Consider the following 21,020-nt stretch of genomic DNA (forward strand, 5'->3'; position numbering starts at 1 on the left):
AGCTACTCAGGAGGCTGAGGCAGGAGAATTGCCTGAACCCAGGAGGCGGAGGTTGCGGTGAGCCAAGGTCGCGCCATTGCACTCCAGCCTGGGTAACATGAGTGAAACTCCGTCTCAAAAAAAAAAAAATGAGAGAAAGAATAGTTGTAAAAATTTACTACATACATTACCTGATCATTTTGCTTAGCTTTTAAGTCTTGAACTTCTTTCGTCAGAGATGAATTTTCTGTTCTTATTGCCTTTTTCAAAGACACATAAGCAAAACATGCTTTTATTTTCTGAAAAAATATAGCTAGCTTCAAAATACATTTAAGCTGCTTCTTTTCCTCTCTGGAAGACCTAAAACTTTCATTTTTCCATGTCTATAATTCTATAACTTCTATAGCTACCCAAATGAATTTTAATTCAATTACACCCACATATATTTCTACTCATATCTGAACCCCAAAAATAGATAGTATACCACTTGTTAATTAAGCTACTCCTCTCCCCTAAATTCAAATACATCTTTTAACTTACTTCTTCCAGCAATTCTTTCCCAATCAAATTAGTTAAAGCTAATGAAAATCATAAAATAGAATGGCAATCTCTTCTCTGGCCTCTAATACCATTTCATGAATAAGTCTGCTGGTTATTCGGTTATCACTGGGACATGGGTGCAAGTGGGGAAACTGATAAACTATAACAATAGTACCACCTCATTAAGGCAGTGAATGTTACAATCAACCATGTATTTTTAACTTCTAAAATAAACTGTTAATAAAAAAAATCATTATACAAATTTAGAAAATGCAATATTTACTATTAAGTTTAAGATCTATGGGAAAAACCTTAAACAAATTACAGTGAAATCCCTCTAAGTCACTAAGTAATCACAGGGAAAATAAAACTACAAAATGCTTTACATTCAGCTCTTCTTCTTTAGTTGCCACCTGAATGAGTCCAGTTTCAAGTAATTCCTCTACAGTCTTTAACTTCTCGTCTTTTTCTTGAATGCTGAAATTATAAGTTTATATAACACACGTATTAACTATTTTTCAAGGTTAATGATATTATTTCTAAACATTTTACATGGATCAACTCCTTTGTCCATCATTTCTTACAAACTTTTAATTCCAGAAAGATTTCTAAGGATCCTTGATCATGCCTCTTTAAAAGTAAAATACATTCAAGTAATTCATGCTTACATGATAGCCTACAACAAGTAAAATTACTGCCACACACGAAACCCACAAACAGTAATAAAATCCCAAATCAACAGCATTACACATTTTCTTACATTACAAAATGTAAAGAGAATTTTAAGAATCTAGATTAATGTAGTTAATTTCATAGAAGTGACTCATCAAAATACAAAAAGAAAACTAAACTCTTACCATTTTTCCATTTGTTCCACAACATCTTTATTAGGCTAAAATAAAAATCACCAAAAAAAGTTTAACTTTACCAAATATGTATGAAGTAAAACAAGATGAGAAATAGAATTCTGTTAAAATTGTTTAGGGTTATTAAATAGATACAAAATTTAGGACAATGACTTTTATTTGAAGACTTGATAATTACTGAATTCAGAAAACACCAACAGAAGAAATACATCTACACAAGAGACACAGAAAAAGTAGTAGTACAAAATGGCTGGCAAAATGAATAAGTATCTTATGAAAAAAATCTTAATCACTAGAAAAGATAACCTTAACTTAGGGATAAGATAATTTGCCTCACTTCCTTTACAGTAATTCAATTCTTCAAATATAAAGAGCCCAGACCCTAAGACCTTGTCAAAGGAGGATGCGGGGGTAGAGGAGGGAGGCTCTTTTAACTGATTTTTTTTTCTATACTAACATTTAACATTTACATAAGCAAGAGTGTAAATCCTGTTTACAGCTCAGTGAATTTGGTAGATATTATGTATATACCAACCAGATCAAGATATACAATATTTTAAAACCAACTATAAACTGCAAAAGCAACAGGAATACATTCTCTTTACAAAGCATACATGACATGTAAGGTGAGTTCCATTTGAACCTTCTCCTGGCATCCCCCCGGTACACACACAAGTCCTCACTGTTAAAATTTATCTTACGTACAAAGTGCAAATTTCTCCCTCAGTATTCCCATATCTTCAGACAGCCAAGCAGCCTGACCAAAGAAATTTAGGGTCTTTCTCCTAGAACATTCTCTTCTGTGCACCCCTTTCCCAATTTTGCTAGTTTCTTACTTTTTTCCCCAATCTTTGTTTTCTGTTGTTTTTCTCAATCTTATTACAATCATTTTTCACAAATAATATTAATTTTCCACTGCCATATCCAAGTCCTAAAAGTCCACTCCTTAAATATATACGAAATTAAACCCTTCTCTTTAATCCTAAGTTTAGGCCCTCAGGCTTGCTCATCTCAAATATCATAATACCCTAATTCTTCTCCCTGCTTCCAGTTCATAAGCATTGTTTTGTAGGGGGCATAGGAAAAACTTCCCAAAAGGAAAAAATAATCCAAACATCAGAAGGGAAAGAGGAGTTCCCAAAAGTACATTAAATCAGGTTTATGCTGTGAAAAACAGATAACGCACTAAGCTTTTAAATCATTCATAAGATGGTTTTTGTCCATCTTTGTTTACAATTAATGCCATCTCACAAAAATATGTAACACTATTAAGACTAAGTTACCTGCACCTTAACCATTTACTATATTGTACCTTTACTCAGTCCTACCTACCAGAGTATTCTTTCTAAAATGTTAGGCTAAATGCTCATTTATCCTTGCAACACCCTTTAGTGGCTCACAACATGCTACATCAGGTTCACGGTCCCCACGCAGCATACGCAGCATGCAAAGTCCTTCATAATTAGGTCTTAGCAAATCTTTCTCTATTCCTTACATCCTTCCTGTATTTTGTACTTCTACAATATACCAATATTCTAAATATGCCAATCTTGCCACACTGTCATGTCTTTAAACATTGTATTCCCTCAGCCTGTACTGCCTCTTAGCTCTTTGGCAAATTCATGCTTATTTTTCAAAATCAGGTTTAGTTGTTCCCTGTGCTAACTCTGCACCTCCTTCAAATATTAATATAATGCATTATCTCGTCCTCTAAACCTGTACACAGACTTCAGAAATTTTATTCACCATAATTTTCTGTTTAACGCATCTATTTCCATATTAAGAAGGCAAGAATCAAGTCTCATTCACCTCTGTAGCCTCAGCATATAGGTAAGTACCTAGCATATACTCAACTAGTAAATAAGTATTTGATGAATTTAATTTTTTTAATGAAGTTACAGTTTAAAAAGTATTCTTAGTCTTCAGCTCATCAAACATTCAATTGCATAAAACTGACCCAGCTTAGTTTGCATCTCCTTAAACGTTTTTACTTTACTTCATACTTTACTGGTTTAATCCAATCCTACTATTTCCTCCCTAGATAACTTCCAAAACTATACCATATACAATAATAAATTATTCTGCAATACAATATAACAAGGCAGCAGGGCAAAAAGAAGAAACTTCCTATAGTTTTTCCTTAATCTTGACCACTCAATCTTAAAAATCTTCTGGAATAAGAATAAAAAGTCATGCTGCTCCTCACTAAAAGTATGTGCTCTCCCCCAGCAAAAAAAAAAAAAAAAAAAAAAAAAAAGTCTTATTCTCAGTAAATGAGGTATTAGTAAATGACTTATTTGCATTATCTGACCATCTGCAACCCTAAATCCAAATGCAGGCTTCCCTCCTTTAGAGTAGCAACAGGTTACCTTACCTGGTACCTGTTGTCTTTCTGCTTCCTACACCTGAGGAAACAACAACTTGGCACCATTACCGGCTTCTGCTTTCATAAGCTTAATCTTTTCCTCCAGAATAAAAATCCATGAGGTAAAAGGACTGAAATTTTTACATAACTTAACTGTTCAATCTCTCAACTGTCACTTGGAATTCTGACTGCAGGATGGAAAGGGGTTAAAGAAAAGTGGAAATGACAGAAATTAAGGTTATACCAATCTTTTCTCTTCTTTCACTAGCAACAACAATAAAAACAACTAGAGAAAAAGCCACAAAGATGATTCTTTGCCAAGATGAAAAAAGTCACAACTATAACCAGAACATCAGTCATATGCTTTCTAGACTATTAATAAAAAGCTTTCAGAGTTAGAACAATCTAAGAATTACCCAACAGCAGATCTTTATACCACAAAATGAGTTTCTCCTCTTATCAAGTAATTATTTTAAATAAGTCAAAACCTGTGGCTATAAAATTTTATTCTGTAAATTGTTATTCTTCATAACAAAAGCACACCTCGTACTAAAAGTTGTCTTTTTAACAGAACATCTACAAGTACACAGAAACCTTATAATAGAAGGCTGACTTAGTAAGATAGCAATAGTATTAACTTTCATAAATATGACTGGGAATTTTACGTAAGACATTATAATGGCATTACTCAAGGTATTACATTTTTTTAATAGCAAAGGAAAAGAAAAATTTAAGGCTGGTGGTTTTACTTTTATCTAATGAAGGAGAATATCATTTTTAGTAAAGAATAAAAAAGTTTTCTGTTTAAGTAACAGTCACCATCACCCGGTTATTACTAAAATACAAGAATTCTAGGACAGATTCAGAAGTTTCTAAGCATTTGTTTTACCTTCATGAAGTTAATTTTAGAAAGGTTAAAACTTTATATACTGAAATCAACATTTCAAAAATCTCTGGTGACTAACACACAGAAACTGTACTCTGTTTTTCCAAGAAGTAACACACACACACACACACACCCCACACACCTATTACATTTTATCTAATCCAAGTCAAGTCACCAATGTTATATCTCACCACTGCTATTTAACGGTAAAAATTTTAAATGTTGCCAACTAAATTGTAACCAGAGACTACGAGATACATTCGTATTTCAGAGATGGTGAATTGCGGGGGGTGGGGGGGGATCTTATAACTGATGAGATATCATATCTCTTGTAAGCTATACCAGAAAAGGAAATAAGACAAGAATAAGCTTTAGCTGGGCGGGCACAGTGGCCCATGTCTGTAATGTCAGCACTTTGGGAGGCCAAGGCAGGTAGATCACTTAAGGCCAGGAGTCAAGACCAGCCTGGCTAACATGGCAAAATCCCTTCTCTCCTAAAAATACAAAAATCAGCCAGGCATAGTGGCACGTGCCTGTAGTCCCAGCTACTCAGGAGGCTGAGGCATGACAATGGCTTGAACCTGGGAGGCAGAGGATGCAATGAGCCAAAATGGCACTACTGAACTCCAGCCTAGGCCACAGAGGAGGACTCTGCCTCAAAAAATAAAACAAAATAGGCCTTAAATGCCATTTAAACTAAATATTATCCCTTCAGCATTTTCTCCTTTATTACCTTTAGTTTACAAGGATAAAGCAAATACAAAGTAATAAAGACTATGCAATAATGCACTCAATATCATATGGGGAGATGGAATAAATGGATTATTTCTTGACAAGTTAACAAAATACTTCAAGAGGCACAGCTACTTACACCAGCTCAATATCTGCATAAATGTTAATTTTAAAATATATGAAAGAAGAATGCATGCATTTGCTAAAGGAAGTGCTATCATTTACAATAGCTTACATTTCACCTTCCAATAAAAATACAATCCAAAAACTTATTAGGAACAAATGCAAAACTTCTAATGTGTCATCAAGAGTTTCTAGAATATTGTTTTATCAATAAACTGTAATTGTAAGAGCTGTGTAGGAGAAGAATATTAAGGCAGGACTTAGGAATAAGCAGAGAACAGATACCACTAGGCTCTAATTTATGGAACCATGCTTATTCAAAGCTGGTACCGTTTTGATGCATTGCTATAAATATAAAATGAATAGTGATGGTAGCAGGGGATGGAGATGAGATGGATAAAATAAATATTCTAAGGGAAAAGAATTATGGTTTAGATACCTGCCATAAACAAAGCACTAGACTAAGCACGATACATAAGCTTCTCCTTTCAAATCTAACAACCTTATGGTGTAAGTATTAACATAATCCCCATGTGAAAGACCTGGAATGAGGGGTGTCAAAAAGTTAAGCCATTTGATCAACATCACTCTGCTTTTAAGTGCTAGTATTAAGTTTCAACCTTTAAAGACACCATGCTGCCTAAAAGAAAAAGCTGAGGCCCCAAGTGTAAGGCAGGACATTTATTCTGAGAGTCAAATGTATCAAAATGGCTTAAATTATTTTTATGTATCCTAATATACTTTTTTGTTTTGCTGGAATGTGCTTTTGAGCAGATGGGCATTAGCTTCATCTCAGGGAGAAAAATGTTTCTTACTTTAGATACTAGATGAACAGAAAGGCAATTAACAGACCTATCTAAGCTTAAACAAAATTTCTCAATTAGTGATTTGGTACCTAAAGAACCAGATCCTGCTTTGTGTTAAATATTTTACCTTGTAATTTAGTAAAAGGCTTACCTGTTCAGAAACAAGGGTCTGTAGCTTCTGAACTTCTAATTTTAATGCTTTGTTTTGCTCATTTAGAATCTGGAAGAAAGAATCTCAATTCACTGTTTTAGTAAGAAAAAAGGCAATAAAGCAATCATTTGAATGGGTTTTTGAACAATTAAACCTTTATTGCTGCTTTCAGTATTCAAAGTGACAGGTCATTTATGTCAAACATTGACGTAATTCAAATTTCAATGGACACAGAGATGCACCCCGGCACTTGGTTGGCCATGACCAGAAACTAGAACTACAGTAACAATGGAGACAAGAAAGACAGTCCTAAATAGAAACTATCAGCTGAGAAAAGGCTGGGAGGTGAAATAAATCTCTAAACTCTACTAAAATAACAGATAATCTAGGGAAAAAAGTCTATGATAAAATTCATGGCTTATGTAAGTCCCCTAATAAACTACAGAAACATTGTTTCAAAATGACTTCACATAAAAAGTAATACTTCTGGATTCACACAACTGCAAATTACACAAGGTTGTTCTAAGAAACCTAAGTTTACAAGCTTAATCACACACCTTAAATTCTTCCATTTTGTTTGAAATTTCACATTGTAGCTGCTCTTCCAGCAATCTTATTTTATCATCTTTAACATACACACTGTAAGAGTGAAAAAAAAATAAATTACTTCATACATTCAAAAAATCTACAAAAATAATGGGCACAACTATCAGTTATAAGTAGCAACATTTTCTGCAATTATACTTGAACATAAATGTATGAACGGTTACATGTACAATACTTTAGTCACCTTTTTTGTATCTTCTCCAATTCATGCGCTGCCGCAGCCTGTGTGTGGAATGAGAGGAAAATAATATCACTTCTCAGGAAATGCTCCAAACTATTTTTTTCACGAACTTTTACATATTAAAAAGCTATATTTCCATATACTTGAAGTTACAGCAATACCATACAGTTCTGTAACATGTTCTGCTGTTCGATATTTTTTACTTCTCACTTTTATCCTAGTAAAAGGTATAACCTTTTTTAATTAAATGGCCAGAGGCTCAAACAAACCAGCATATTAAGGTCATTTTAATTGACTCCTGTGATATCAAGTGATTAATTCATTGGATCAAACATTTATTTCAACATAAAAATAGTTAACATCAAACCATGCAGCCAAAGATAAGAAACCATTATATTTTTCACTTACACAAATAAAACTGGAACTCACAACATCAATGAAAGTAAAAATAGACAAACTGAAATTCTGACATCAATGCTCAAAAGCAATAAAGATCTACCTGCTCATTTGCCAGGGCCTGTAATTTCTGCACTTCAGCTTTTAGTAAGAAATTCATATTCTGTATATCCTAGAACAAGGAAAAATTGCATTTGAAACATTTAATACAGTCTGTAAAGCATCTTTTCTATAAAAGAGTTAAGTAAGTGTCTCAATTTACAAAATTTTCCTAAGAGAAGCCACCAATTCCTTTTAGCATACTCCTATCAAATTATTGTAAATTATTATAAATTATATCACATGAGAGAAGCCCTTTGAATTTTTCCTCATAGAGAGCTAGAGATTTTTGTAGTTTAGAAAACAGTTATTTCAAATGAACTCTAGACTGTTTTCCATTCTTCATATTACACTTACTGATTATGTGGATCAAGGCAATTTAAATTTCCGTTCTGTAAAATATTGCAGCCATTTATACAAATTATTATACCTTAAGTTCCTCTTCTTTACTTGTTAAATGATCACGTTCATTTGCTAGAGAATCTTCAGTCTGTTTTATCTGCTTATCCTTTTCTGCAATCCTTTAGAAGGAAAGACGTTTGAACATTCAATAAACATTTAGAAGTCACAAATCAAAAGGATTTAAAGCCTTAAAGAGAATCATCCTTACTTCAGTAGTTCTCATATACCTTCCATTTCTATAGCCCCTTTCAGTTTACTAAAAACTGTCATACGTATTACTGTAACTCCTTAAAATACATACCCTTATTTTAAAACTCAAGATAAAGAGGTTAATTTGTTAAAGCTTAAGGCTAGCAATGAGTGATCAATGTCTATGCAAAATTATACAGCACAAAAAAGCATGTAACTTTGTTTTGGGTATACTACCACAGAGCTGGTCACAGAAGAACTGTACCTACTTATTAAACAAAAAAATTAATTTACTTCCACTACTTTCTAAATACAATTACCCCTTCCATATAATTGCTAACACTCAAATGAAAGTCTCCCCAACTCTTTTTATAATAAACACATAAATAAAAGCAGAAAACATAATGTAACCCAAAAAAGGGAAAAAGGAAAAAAAAAAAAAAACAAAAAAGCAAAAGTTGCTCCAAATCTAGTTCAGAGTATTTTTCTGAACAGGTCAGAAGTATAAAGTTAATTGTGTCACTCTAACAAGTATCATTTAGTGGTGACTACAAAATTAGAAGAGTGTGAAAATGCAGGCTTACACTTTATGTAATTCTTCTGCTAGAACTGAAGCGGAGGTCTAAGAAAGAAAAACAGTGTCAACATAAAAGTATTTAAGAAAAAGCTTTAAAGCTATACAATAACCATAAGAGAGCTTTAAATTTTAAGAGAAACTAATGTATATAAATTGTTAACAAAGTACTGGCCCATGGTTAAGTGTTCAATAGGGTAACTATCATTCTGAAAGCAAGTTTGATCACCAACAGCCAGTAGTCAGGAATTACATATCACAAGACATTTAGAATAAAACAAGTTGACAGGCCTGGAAACTAAATAGCTGACAAGTAACAAATGCGTAGAAAAAAACAGACAGAAAGGCCATTTGTCATCCTGTGTTTCTTCTCCTTGGTAACAACTTTTAATAATAAAATTATCCATTTCGTGACTAATATAAAGTAGTTTGGCAATACCCATGCTCATCTTTACTATTTAAAAGGTATTTACAGCATTCTCTATTTAATTCCTGATACACTTTAGAACTACTTCTCAGCTGATAACTAAAGATCACAATCCAATTTGAGTTGATAATCCACATATACATACACATCCACACCAGTACCCTTTCCTGCATTAATTCTTTCCCAATTAATTTTAAACTAGAATTTCTACAAATAAAGCAATTAGGAAAAATATGTTTACATGGTCAAAGCTTTGAGAGTTTGAACTTCTCTGAACCTTAAAAACAAAATTTTAATATTAAAACCACTTTTTATACAGAAATGTCAGACTTCTAAGCTAATCCTTTTTACTACAAGTTTTAAAATTTTCAAGTTTAAAAAACTGAAGCTGAAAATTCACAGTACTTAACTTCTTTTTACTTGATTTTCTTTATATTATTTATAAAGACATGTATGTCACGTCAAAGAGTAATAGGTCTTACACTATCACCTGCAAACTTTGGAAGGCTGAATCACTAACTAAACTGAGGTACAATATTTTCAATTGGTCCTTTTCCAAATATAATTTGTTAACTATGGTTACCATACTGTTCCCTCTGCTGATATATGAGGATTTTCCAAAGCTGGCTGATATTTAATGAACATCTGTAATACATACACCACTATTCTAGATAGCATGTGGGCAATTCTTTCCTTGTTTTGTGATAGAACTGGGGATATTTTTGTGTAATAAAAGCTCTCTAACCTTCCCCTCATCCAATTAGTCGGCTATGGATTTCTTTCTTAAGTGTTTTCCCTCAGCACCATACATCATTAGCAAGGGTTTAGCACTTAGGATCATCATTTGTTGATTCATTGACAAGTCTCCCAGCTATTAATCCAGTAACTGGCACTCAACAGGCATTCAGATGAGTGTTTAAATGGCTGGACGTTATTAATCATAAGCAATAAGAAAGCATCATTACCTGGGCTGCTATCTGGGAATGGAATTGCTGAATTTGAGCTTTCAAAGCCTCATTCTGCTCCAAAATATCCTTTTATAAATAGCAACCAAAAAGAGAAAAAGCATGCTAATCAATACCCCCACGTATATGAACACGATGTATTATAGGTACATGTTTATCTTTAAAAAAGGCATTCTTAGATTCCAAAAGGCATTATTTTAAACAATGATTAGACATTCTGAGTTAGCTTATAAAACAGAAGTTAAGGATATGTTTGTGCTATTTCTAATCTAATACAAGAAGCCTTAGACTATGGGTGAGCACATCTTCAAACACGCCACATGTAACAAGGGCTCAAGGACAAAGTTAAAATTATTCATCATCATTTCAGAATTAAGATAAGGTAGACCTTTCTCTTCTAGACACACAGACCTAATAACTGACCACCTGTATTTTTTTTAAAGAAGGAAAAATACCTGAACTTGCATTTGTAGAGACTCTTCTTTGTTCACTCTTTTCTGCTCTGATTCCATTAACTGCATTAGTCTTTGCTCCAACTGTTGTTTTGATACCAAGGTGTCTGTAAGCTTACTATGCAGACTCTGTACTTCATTTTCTTTGGCCACAAATTTACTCTGTAAATCTGAAATAAAACATTACATTTTAGAGGTCTCTTTCTTTGCCTACTGGTACTAATCTTAATGTAGGCATTCTCTCCTCTAGAAAACCATCTTTGAATCTCTCCTGCTTCTGCTCTTGCATGCTCCTATAGCAACCCATACTTGTGTTTCACGGGAGAAAGGGAGTAGTAGAGAAATAAATAATACACATAACACGTACTCCATTATCTCCCAGATAGATCCATAAAATTAAGAATAAATGACTAGTGAAAGTTACTAGTTTTTTCTCTTCAAAATAAGAAGTTAGTCTTTTCTTAGGAACAAAAAGTAAAATGAAGAATTAACCAAAGAACCAAAGGAATAACTACAGAAAAGAAACACACACAGCTAGGATCCCCTTACCCTACCATGCTGCAACATTAATGCTTTAGGCAAAGCTAGTAAGTAACAACTTTAAAACACTAACAAATGTCAAAGAAAGAAACTATAAAAGTTATTTTTATTGAGCTATAACCAAAATGCCAAATTATACTTTCTTCACAGATGGAAGAGAGAGGAAATTTTACCCAAAATTATATACAAAGTTTACATGAATACCTCTTCCCCTTACCTTGCTGTGCTGCTTCATGTTCTGCTGTTCTCTTCCTGATGTAGCTCTGAACTTCTTCCCACCTTCTCTCAGCTTCTTGTAGTTGAACCTTGGTATTTTAAAAGGGAGAAAGGATAAATCAGCACAAACACAGAATTTCTACTTTAAAAAAAGAGGGAGGGGAAGCATCCTTTACCTTTACTGTTGTATCATAAAACTGCTTATTGTAACTAGTCTCCTACATTGTAGTAAGATAGGCAGATATACACAGTCTGAAAGGCACTTATTTATCTACCATAGCCATCCTATCCTTCAACATTACAGGGTTTACAGTTTGGAGATTATTTCAGAGACTCAATATTTGTGCTGAGTTTGGATCAAGATAGCTACTACTATATACATATCTGATCCACTTAGCAATAGCCTGTTTCCCATTACTCTTCCTTTAGCTGATAAGCTTCCAAAGGACAGGATAGTGTCTTTATTACTAAATCTGAGTAGCTAAAATTCATATGTTGAGGTATTTTTATAACACAACACTCTAATCAAGACTATAATCTTTAATGTCATTTATTTATCCATATCCACAGAGAACAGACTTCCGTATCTATGCCAGTAGTAAACCCACCAGCAAGATCAATATTAAATAAAAGAAAGGATACTTATACCAACCTCCCACAAGACCCAAGAAAAGAAAAACAAAGATTATTCACACTATTTTCCACATTTAATTACTCTTGAAGCCTTTTTAACTCCTACTCTGGAACCAATATCAAAGTACAACTGTATCAATGACCTAGGCAGGAATCTATCTAATATAATCAGGTAGCATTTAACTTACACAAATTGAACTATACTTTCAACAAATCTCCTCTTCAATAAAAGGAAGAATAGAGAATTATACTCATCATTCTATTAAACGTGCATATGCTCCAGAATGCATATAAAATGAGACAAATGAATCTGCTCCTCTCTCAGTCAGCATGAGCAAAGCCATGCATCTCTTCACATTATGACCACCTCATTGAACCAAGTGATACTCCGGTGTCTAATGTTACGATATGTGATTTCTGTACATCATGGATCAAGTGCAAGTCAATGGAGCACTACTTAGTATTGCACTGAAGCAAAGGAAAAGCTACCTATATTCCAATGATGAAAGAAAAACAGGTTCCACTGGACCTACTAAAAATCCAAGTTATCAGTGATAAACTGGTATTAAAGGTAAGTTTAACTACATGATTTCTGCCTTATACATGTAGACCCTAACTCCCATATATAAGATGAAATTCTACTATTTATACCTGTCAATCAGCTATCATCATATACAATATCTTCGAATGGTCTTTAAGTTCAAATTCAAGCCTATATTCAATTCTTTCAATAGCGCACATGCTTCTTTTTCTTTCAACAGGGCATAGCATTTAGACTACAGGTCACACTAAGCCTCAAACTGCATTTCTCAAACCTCTATATATACGTTTAAGTCAATAAATTAAATACCTACTGATATGGTTAGGTTCTGTGTTCCCAACCAAATCTCATCTTGAATTGTAATCCCCATAATCCCCATGTGTCAAGGGAGAATGATAGACATGGTTCCCACATGCTATTCTTATCTAGTGAGTGAGTTCTCACAAGATCTGATGGTTTCATAAGGGGTTCTTTCCCTTCGTTTGGCATTTCTCCTTCCTGTTACCTTGTGAAGAAGGTGCCCTGCATCTTCTTCACCTTCTGCCATGATTTTAAGTTTCCTGAGGCCTCCCCAGCCATGCTGAACTGTGAGCCAATTAAACTTCTTTCCTTAAAAATATACCCAGTCTTGAGCAGTTCTTCATAGCAACATGAAAACAGACTAATACACCTATCTTGTTCATTAAATGACAAATAAAGGTGGGAATATATCACCTTCAACTGAGTAACTGCTTGCTCAGCATTCTTCTTTTGGACTTCCTCTTGCTGTAGCTTTCCTGTTTTCTCAGTGAGCTCATTCACCAACCTAGCATAATCTTGGCGCAGTTTATTTAGTTCTGCAGACTGCCTGAAAACAGTAACTGGATTAGGAGCTTTCCATTGTTACGAATGTATATAAGGAATAAACAAAACATGCTTTCTGTTAGTTCTGCTGAGCTAAGCTAGTAGTTTCATTTACAGCCAACTGAAACAGAACACAAGTAACTACTTACAAAGTTTAGTTGTGTAATTCCTACATAATTCTAATGAGTTATACAAATTCTAAAATCACTGTAAAATATCAAGAAAAATGCATGACCACAAACTAATAAACAGACAGTGTCACCTTCAAACTGGTCTTCGGAAAACATATTAAAAATCGACCAGTCAGGGTACCGTGCAACCATATTACTAGTCTCTCTAAGGTACAATTTCTCAAAGTATGGCCTCAGACCCAATCACTTTCACAAGGAAAGTGTCTTTTTTTTTTTTTTTTTTTGAGACGGAGTCTGGCTCTGTTGTCTAGGCTGGAATGCAGTGCGCGTTCCACAACCATCGCCTCCTGGGTTCAAACAATTCTCCTGTCTTAGCCTCCCAACTGGCTGAGAGTACAGGCACATGTCATCATGCCCAGCTAATTTTTGTATTTTTAGTAAAGACAGGGTTTTGCCATGTTGGCCAGGCTGGTCTCATACTCCTGACTACAGGTAATCCGTCCATCTTGGCCAATTAAAGTTCTAGGATTACAAGCATGACCCACCATGCCCAGCCAGAAAGTGTCTTAATATGTAGATTCCTGACCTCAGAGTCAGTGAATCATCATCTTTTAGGAATATGACTCAAGAATATACTTTTTAACTAGAATGCCAGGTGTTCTTCAAAATAATGAAGTTTGGGAGCTATTGTGAAAGGGAACAGATGGTTTAAAACTTACAAATTCAGCCGGGCACGGTGGCTCACGCCTGTAATCCCAGCACTTTGGGAGGCAGAGGCAGGCGGATCACGAGGTCAAGAGATTGAAACCATCCTGGCCAACATGGTGAAACCCCGTCTCTACTAAAAATACAAAAATTAGCTGGGCATGGTGGCGCATGCCTGTAGTCCCCACTGCTCGAGAGGCTGAGGCAGGAGAATTGCTTGAACCCTGTGGAGGTTAGAGTGAGCCAACATCACACCACTGCACTCCAGCCTGGCCCCTGGCAACAAAGCAAGACTCTGACTCAAAAAAAAACCTTATAAATTCATAAGCTTGTAGGCCATTCCATGGGTGGTACTAGTATTTACTACATAGTTTATATATAATATACACATACATGTTTATATAAATATGTAATATATAAATGCATTTGTATAAGTATATAATAGCATGACATTACATATAACATAGGTTATATATGTATAACTGAAGAAGTTCTTCACAAAGCCAAAGAATTGTTTTTGAAAAGTAACTCATTTTAGAAACAAATGTAAAAAAACAAAAGTCTAACCAATTACTATCAAACACTATTAATATTTTGATGATTCAAGAAAATACTGTGCCATTCAATTAAAAATAAGGCAATTGGAAACATACTTGCTTTCCATTTGATTTGTAGTATTGCTGACAGCATCTCTCAGTATCCCATTTTCCTGCTTCAGGTGAGCTATTTCTGCCTCCATCTGCTCACGAACTTGCTGAAACTAAAATTATTTTACACATGTAAGATTTAGAAAACACAGACTGTCAAAGCTAACTATTAATATAAACTTTATAGAATGTAAAAAGCGTCAATAGAATGAAGTTTGAATCATTCTTCTCAAGTAACTATAAACAAATTTAAAGCAAGAATTATTTTTAGTAATAATGCAAATTAAATATAAACTGTCACTGCATTCAAGAATACAAATAGATGCTAGCTGCTATCATATTTGAAATACAATACATGCTTAGAGATAATGTTTTAGAACTAAAGATAATTTAGGACTTCTTTCATACCAAATAGATTCATACAGAATTAAGCTTGTCCTGATCCCATGTCAACTGTATGTTAGCAGTATCAAGGTTTTAGTAAGCCAAAGCTTAAAAACAGAAAATGTTTGGTATACTTTATATTAAGTTACCAACTGAGCCATAATCATATAGATGACACAAAAACCTGCTTGCTAATATATTCTGACCTCTGTTTTCCAAGTTTTTACATTAAAAAATACATTATAAAATACATAAAACTTACCATTCTAACCATTTTCAACTATATGGTTCACTGCTATTAAATAGATCCATAATGTTGTGTAATTATGACCACGATTCATCTCCACAACTCCCTTCATTGTGTGAATCAAAACTCCACATCTTTCAACCAATAACTCCCATTCCTCTCTCCCCACCGCCCCTGGCAACTACCACTTAAATTTTGGATTCAAGAATCTGAGGATAAAACACACTAACTCTTATATTCTCCTAAGAACACGAAATAATCTTATTAATAATTCTTTCAAAATAAACTGTTGCCTTTTTTTTTTTTTTGAGATGGAGTCTCGCTCTGTCCCCCAGGCTGGAGTGCAGTGGCACGATCTCGGCTCACTGCAACCTCCGCCTCCTGGGTTCAAGCGATTCTCCTGACTCAGACTTCTGAGCAGCTGGGACTACAGGCATGCACCACTATGCGCAGCTAATTTTTGTATTTTTAGTAGAGACGGGGTTTCACCATGTTGGCCAGGATGGTCTCAATCTCTTGACCTCGTGATCTGCCTGCCTCAGTCTCCCAGAGTCCTAGGATTACAGGTGTGAGCCAATCCGAAATTTCACAGAATTTATCATATGTAATCTATATCCTGACGTCTGTAAGTAATCAAGTAAAAAAGGATGAATCACTTAAATACCTTTCACCTTCAACAAAAGATGTTGCTATAAGTATTTGACTTATTTTCAAAATAACAGGGAGTAAGAATTAAGAAGAAAAGATCACTTGAGGCTAAGAAAATCAGTTCTTCAATAATTCAAATTGCTGGGGGATGAGAAGATGAAGGAATTAGTTAAATGCTAAAAGCAGTGGATACGGTAAGAACATGAAAATAGCATCATTCACTTATTTTTTGCTATTAGGAAAATACTGGGATTCTGAAAGCAGCAAAGAATAATTTAAAAGTTTTAGCTGAATGACAATACTATCAAAGCAATATTTCACACACAAAAAAAATTTGGTACCAAATACGTGATAGAATAGAAATGACAAACCTATTAACGTGGGCTATAATTATCCTAGTAGGTAAAAATAAAAACATGTCTAACAATTAAATGCAAGAGTAACTAGAAATAAAGTGGTCTGGAGTTTTTGTTTTTTGAGACAGGCTCTCACTCTGTCACCCAGGCTGGAGTGCAACAGTGTGATCATGGCTTACTGTAGCCTCGACCTCCCAGGCTCAAGCCACTCATTTCAGCTTCTTGAGTAATTGGGACCACAGGCACACCACCACGACTGGCTAACTTTTTAATTTTTTTGTAAAGATAGGGTCCCACTATGTTGCCCAAACTGGTCTCAAATTCCTGGTCTCAAGTGATCCTCCAACCTTGGCCGCCTAAAGTGCTGCAATTACAGACATGAGCCATGGCACCTGGCCATAGAAATAAAATGTCTTTAAGGTTTCATAGCAAATCGTAGACTGAGCGAGGCAGAGAGAAGCCAACGGATTCAAGCATAAAGATAATAATGCCTCAAAACATTAAAAACATCATTGCTCATGATTTGCCTGAAAAAATAATATACACATATATATAGAAAAAATATATACATATATGTATAGAAAAAAACAACCCAATCAATAGACAAGACTTTTTAGACATATATTAAATCTGAGGTAATGACAGATCTTACAAATTGAAAGATCAGCCAGCAGATGGAAGTAACAATTTCAAAAAGTCGCTGGTCAAGAAAGTTAAATTAAGGAAAGTATTATGTGACCACTAGGCAAGCAGACCCAAGCCATATTCTTTAATAGTCTCTTTAGCAGTAATAAAGATATTTCAATCTTTTTAAAAATAAGGAAAAAAAATACACTGGTCAAATCCTAGCTAGGATAATGAAAATGGAAGATACATACAAAAGACAGAATGTAAAAACTGAAGCTTCTGAATTCTGACAGAAGACAAGTGAAAGAGTAAGAAGTAAAAACAAAGTCACTCAGGCCAAAACACTGGAAGTCATAGTTCACTATCACCTCTCCCCTCCACACTAACACCAAGCCCAATCTAACTATCTCTTTGTATACTCAAATTCATTCTCTCACTGTCAACATCTAACTTCAAGCCCTTGTTCTTTGACTTGAATTCTGGCAAAAATCTTCCAATATCCCTTGCTCTACTCTCCCCACTGCTGACAAGGTAAAAATTTTAAATAGTAGTATAATCCCAGCAACTGCTGCATTGCTTAAACTCCTTCACTGGCTCCCCAGTCTTCAGGTATGCAAGGCTCTTTAAGATGGGGCCTCTATCTACTTCTCTATATCCCTTCTTCATTTCAGCCCTGATTCCGAAATACCACAACTCTTACTGTATTTCACATAGAGCAGTTACTCTAGATAATCTGTAATGGTAACACCTGGAGTGCAAACATTAAAAAGCCCAATCCTGGGTCCCAAAATATACCCACTGAACCATCATCTCCAGAGATACACCAAGAAGTCATACCAAGTAACTCTTAACCTCAGTGCCCACTTCTTTACCCTCTTACTTGATAATGCCTAATTGTTTTAAAAGACTGAGCAGTCTGGGTATCACTTTAACAAGTCTTCCCTATCAATCCTCTCTTCCCTACCTCCCATCACCATTGCTCTAAATTAACCAATATCTATCTCTATCATCATATTTATCTATATCCAGCCTCCTTACCTTATCCTCACTTAGTAAAGCTGTTTTACTTAGGACACAGAGTGAATTTCACTAACCACTGTATGTTCATGGCCCAGCAAAGGGCCTTGCACATACTAGCTACTTAAAGGTTTGCTAATAAAGTGAATGCACACATTTCTTGTTTTCAAAGAATGAAAATATACCTTCATCTGCATCTGTTGAGTCTCTTGATAACTGACATGTATTTTGTTTTGAAATACATTATGTTCCTTTTCTAATGTTCCAATCCGATCTTTCATCCTTGCTATAACCACATTACTTCTTTCTTTCTCTGTCATCATTTCCTAAAAGAAATATGCCAGAAATTATTAAAAACTTGTTATTAAAAAAGTATTATAACCCTGCAACAATAAGAAAATATTTTAACATCAGTAAAATAACCATGAATGATAAAACATTAAGTACCTGCTTAAAAAACACAAGGTTAAAAGATTTTATAAACAGTCTTCTGCATCTCATCTGCTCTTCACACCAATTCCCTTCATAAATATTACCACTGTGTTTCAGTCTTAATCATATGCATTTTCTAGTTTATTATGAGTTATACTGTGAACCTAGAATAAATCCTACATTCTAACTTGATTACATGAAAGAACCTTTTAAAACACAACAGTTCATTCTCTATCATTCCCAGGTACAAGTTCTCTTTCAGGGAAAAAAGACCTAGAACGAAACAGAAATCTCTGTCCTAAGGGAAGAAATAGGAATAAGATAAGTCTATATTAAAGTCAAAGTTTGAAACAAGGGAAAGTAAAAATCAGAAAGCAAAGTTTTATCACCTTCCTAAGTCAAATCTTAAATGAGGGATTTCATTTTGTTTTGCCAGTAATAAGAACTCCTAGAACGAATATTAATTATCAAAGTACATGAAAGCCAAGCAATATTAAAGTTAGCTGCAGGCATGATTAGTTCACGTCCTTGTTTTAAAGCAACCGTTTGACAAAATTTGAGATATTACATAATGTATGGTTGCCTGCAAGAGTTTGTTCATTCATATTTATAAATTGTTATACTCCTGTATAACATACTTAGAAGTATACACATCTTAAGTATACAGCTCAATGAATTATCAAATTACTTAACCTAATTTTTAATTTTTAAAATACAGTCATATAGTCACACAAAACTACGTTAAAGTTTCTAATTTTATTAACAACTTTAATCTTGCCAACTTTTTCCATTGACTTTTAAAATTTACTTCAAATTCACATAAAGGATTTATATTCAAACAAGGCCATTCATTCTTACAATGTCATCAAGTGGCTAGGTGAATGACTCAAAAATAAACATGCTGTACTTTACTGCATTTAATCCCTAGAAAGAGAAATAAGCACTTCAGGAAGAATGACTATAGTTTCAAGTCTGTTCTCTCAGTTTCATGATGTTTTAAAGATTGGCTTTTCTGGGTTTTTTTTTCATTCTTAACCTCTCAAAAGTAAAATTTCTGAGGTATGAAGAACTTGACAAAAAATTATATTTATCACAAGAACCTCCATAAATAATTATCTATGTTAAGGGGTTCACATTTATTCCATTAATCAGACTTTACATCACACTAAGTTTTGTGTTTCTATAGAGAACAGATCTAGGTCAGATCCAATTAAAACAAATTCCCATGTTTCTGTACAGAATGCTTTTGTTATTCTGAAGTTAGGATATCTGTAAGTACTCTTATCTTAAATAATCCAACTATAGGCTATAACATCATGAGAGAGACAGCTCTATCTACCCTTCCCAAAACTCTAGAAGAAAGTTACTTTTGTTGGATATAAATTACAAATAATTAAACTACTGATTATGGACAATTTCTAAAATCTTTCATTGCTTCTGGTTTGGAAAGTACATCACTTGTACATAAGAAATGTCTTCACCTGGGTTAACTGCTTACACCGATCCTTTGTAGCAGCAGCATCTTCTTTCACGGCAGCAAGTAACTTGTCCTTTTCTTGAAGCTGATGTATGAGCGTAGTCAATTCTCCCTTATTTGACTGCAATTGACAAAGCAATGCAGAATTAGTAAGTTACCATGGGCTAATAAAACCTATGAAAATGAAGTATCTAGTATCAAGTGTCTTGGGTCAATGCAGAGTTCTGTATCACATAAAAAGTAAAATAACTATTAAATACTGATCAGTGAAATATTCAGAAAAATCTCTTTAATACTGTACATCCAGAAATTACCAACTAGGTACACATCAATCAAGTTTTTTATGAAGAATTATGGGAATTCCAGTTTTAAACTCAGAGTCAATTTCCTGCTTCTCCTCCTAGATCGAGAGAGAGTAAGAAACCAAAATGTAAGCTGCTATGAATGAAACAGTAACCTGTAATCTCAAAGCATATGAGGAAAGACTGCTGAATATAGTAAATATCAATTTCAGATGCTCCATGATCCTGTCAGAACATACAGGTTCCATAAATGTGTAGTTCTCTGAAATGAACAGGCACATCCTGAAAGGTAAAACCAGCAATCCCCAATTTGACATGGGGAACAACAAACAAGTGCAAAGATTGAAAGCAGGAACTTTCTTGGAAGACGGTCTCAAGAAGGAAAAAAAGTCAGATAAAATCGCACATCTCAAGAAGAAAAAACATCACTCAAAGGCAATCTTTTGAGGCAGTCAAAAGATTCTCCATAGGGAGGCCCTAGGTCTCTTACCTGAAGAGCAGCAAAGTCTTTAAAAAAAAAAAAAAAAAAAAAAAA

The 21,020-nt window shown here is 34.2% G+C and overlaps 1 protein-coding gene across 8 annotated transcripts in view; it reads right to left on the reverse strand.

The window, feature by feature from the left end:
- KTN1 (kinectin 1) overlaps positions 1 to 21,020 on the reverse strand; it is a 109,373-nt gene that overhangs the window by 37,523 nt on the left and 50,830 nt on the right. For 7 of the 8 annotated variants that reach the window (XM_037733981.1, XM_037733978.1, XM_017515802.2 and 4 more), the window contains exons 6-21: positions 20,188 to 20,304; positions 18,460 to 18,600; positions 15,002 to 15,108; positions 13,384 to 13,516; positions 11,497 to 11,584; positions 10,743 to 10,909; positions 10,288 to 10,356; positions 8,906 to 8,943; positions 8,161 to 8,251; positions 7,735 to 7,803; positions 7,239 to 7,276; positions 7,006 to 7,087; positions 6,449 to 6,517; positions 1,377 to 1,411; positions 906 to 996; positions 171 to 239 (exon numbers count right to left, since the gene is read on the reverse strand). In XM_037733981.1, the coding sequence (XP_037589909.1) occupies positions 171 to 239; positions 906 to 996; positions 1,377 to 1,411; positions 6,449 to 6,517; positions 7,006 to 7,087; positions 7,239 to 7,276; positions 7,735 to 7,803; positions 8,161 to 8,251; positions 8,906 to 8,943; positions 10,288 to 10,356; positions 10,743 to 10,909; positions 11,497 to 11,584; positions 13,384 to 13,516; positions 15,002 to 15,108; positions 18,460 to 18,600; positions 20,188 to 20,304 (1,404 nt within the window). The remainder of the gene's footprint in view (positions 1 to 170; positions 240 to 905; positions 997 to 1,376; positions 1,412 to 6,448; positions 6,518 to 7,005; positions 7,088 to 7,238; positions 7,277 to 7,734; positions 7,804 to 8,160; positions 8,252 to 8,905; positions 8,944 to 10,287; positions 10,357 to 10,742; positions 10,910 to 11,496; positions 11,585 to 13,383; positions 13,517 to 15,001; positions 15,109 to 18,459; positions 18,601 to 20,187; positions 20,305 to 21,020) is intronic. The other variant, XM_037733977.1, reaches the window with a different exon arrangement.

The sequence above is a fragment of the Cebus imitator genome, unplaced genomic scaffold (assembly GCF_001604975.1).
Source record: "Cebus imitator isolate Cc_AM_T3 unplaced genomic scaffold, Cebus_imitator-1.0 Scaffold560, whole genome shotgun sequence".
In the NCBI taxonomy this organism is placed as follows: domain Eukaryota; kingdom Metazoa; phylum Chordata; class Mammalia; order Primates; family Cebidae; genus Cebus; species Cebus imitator.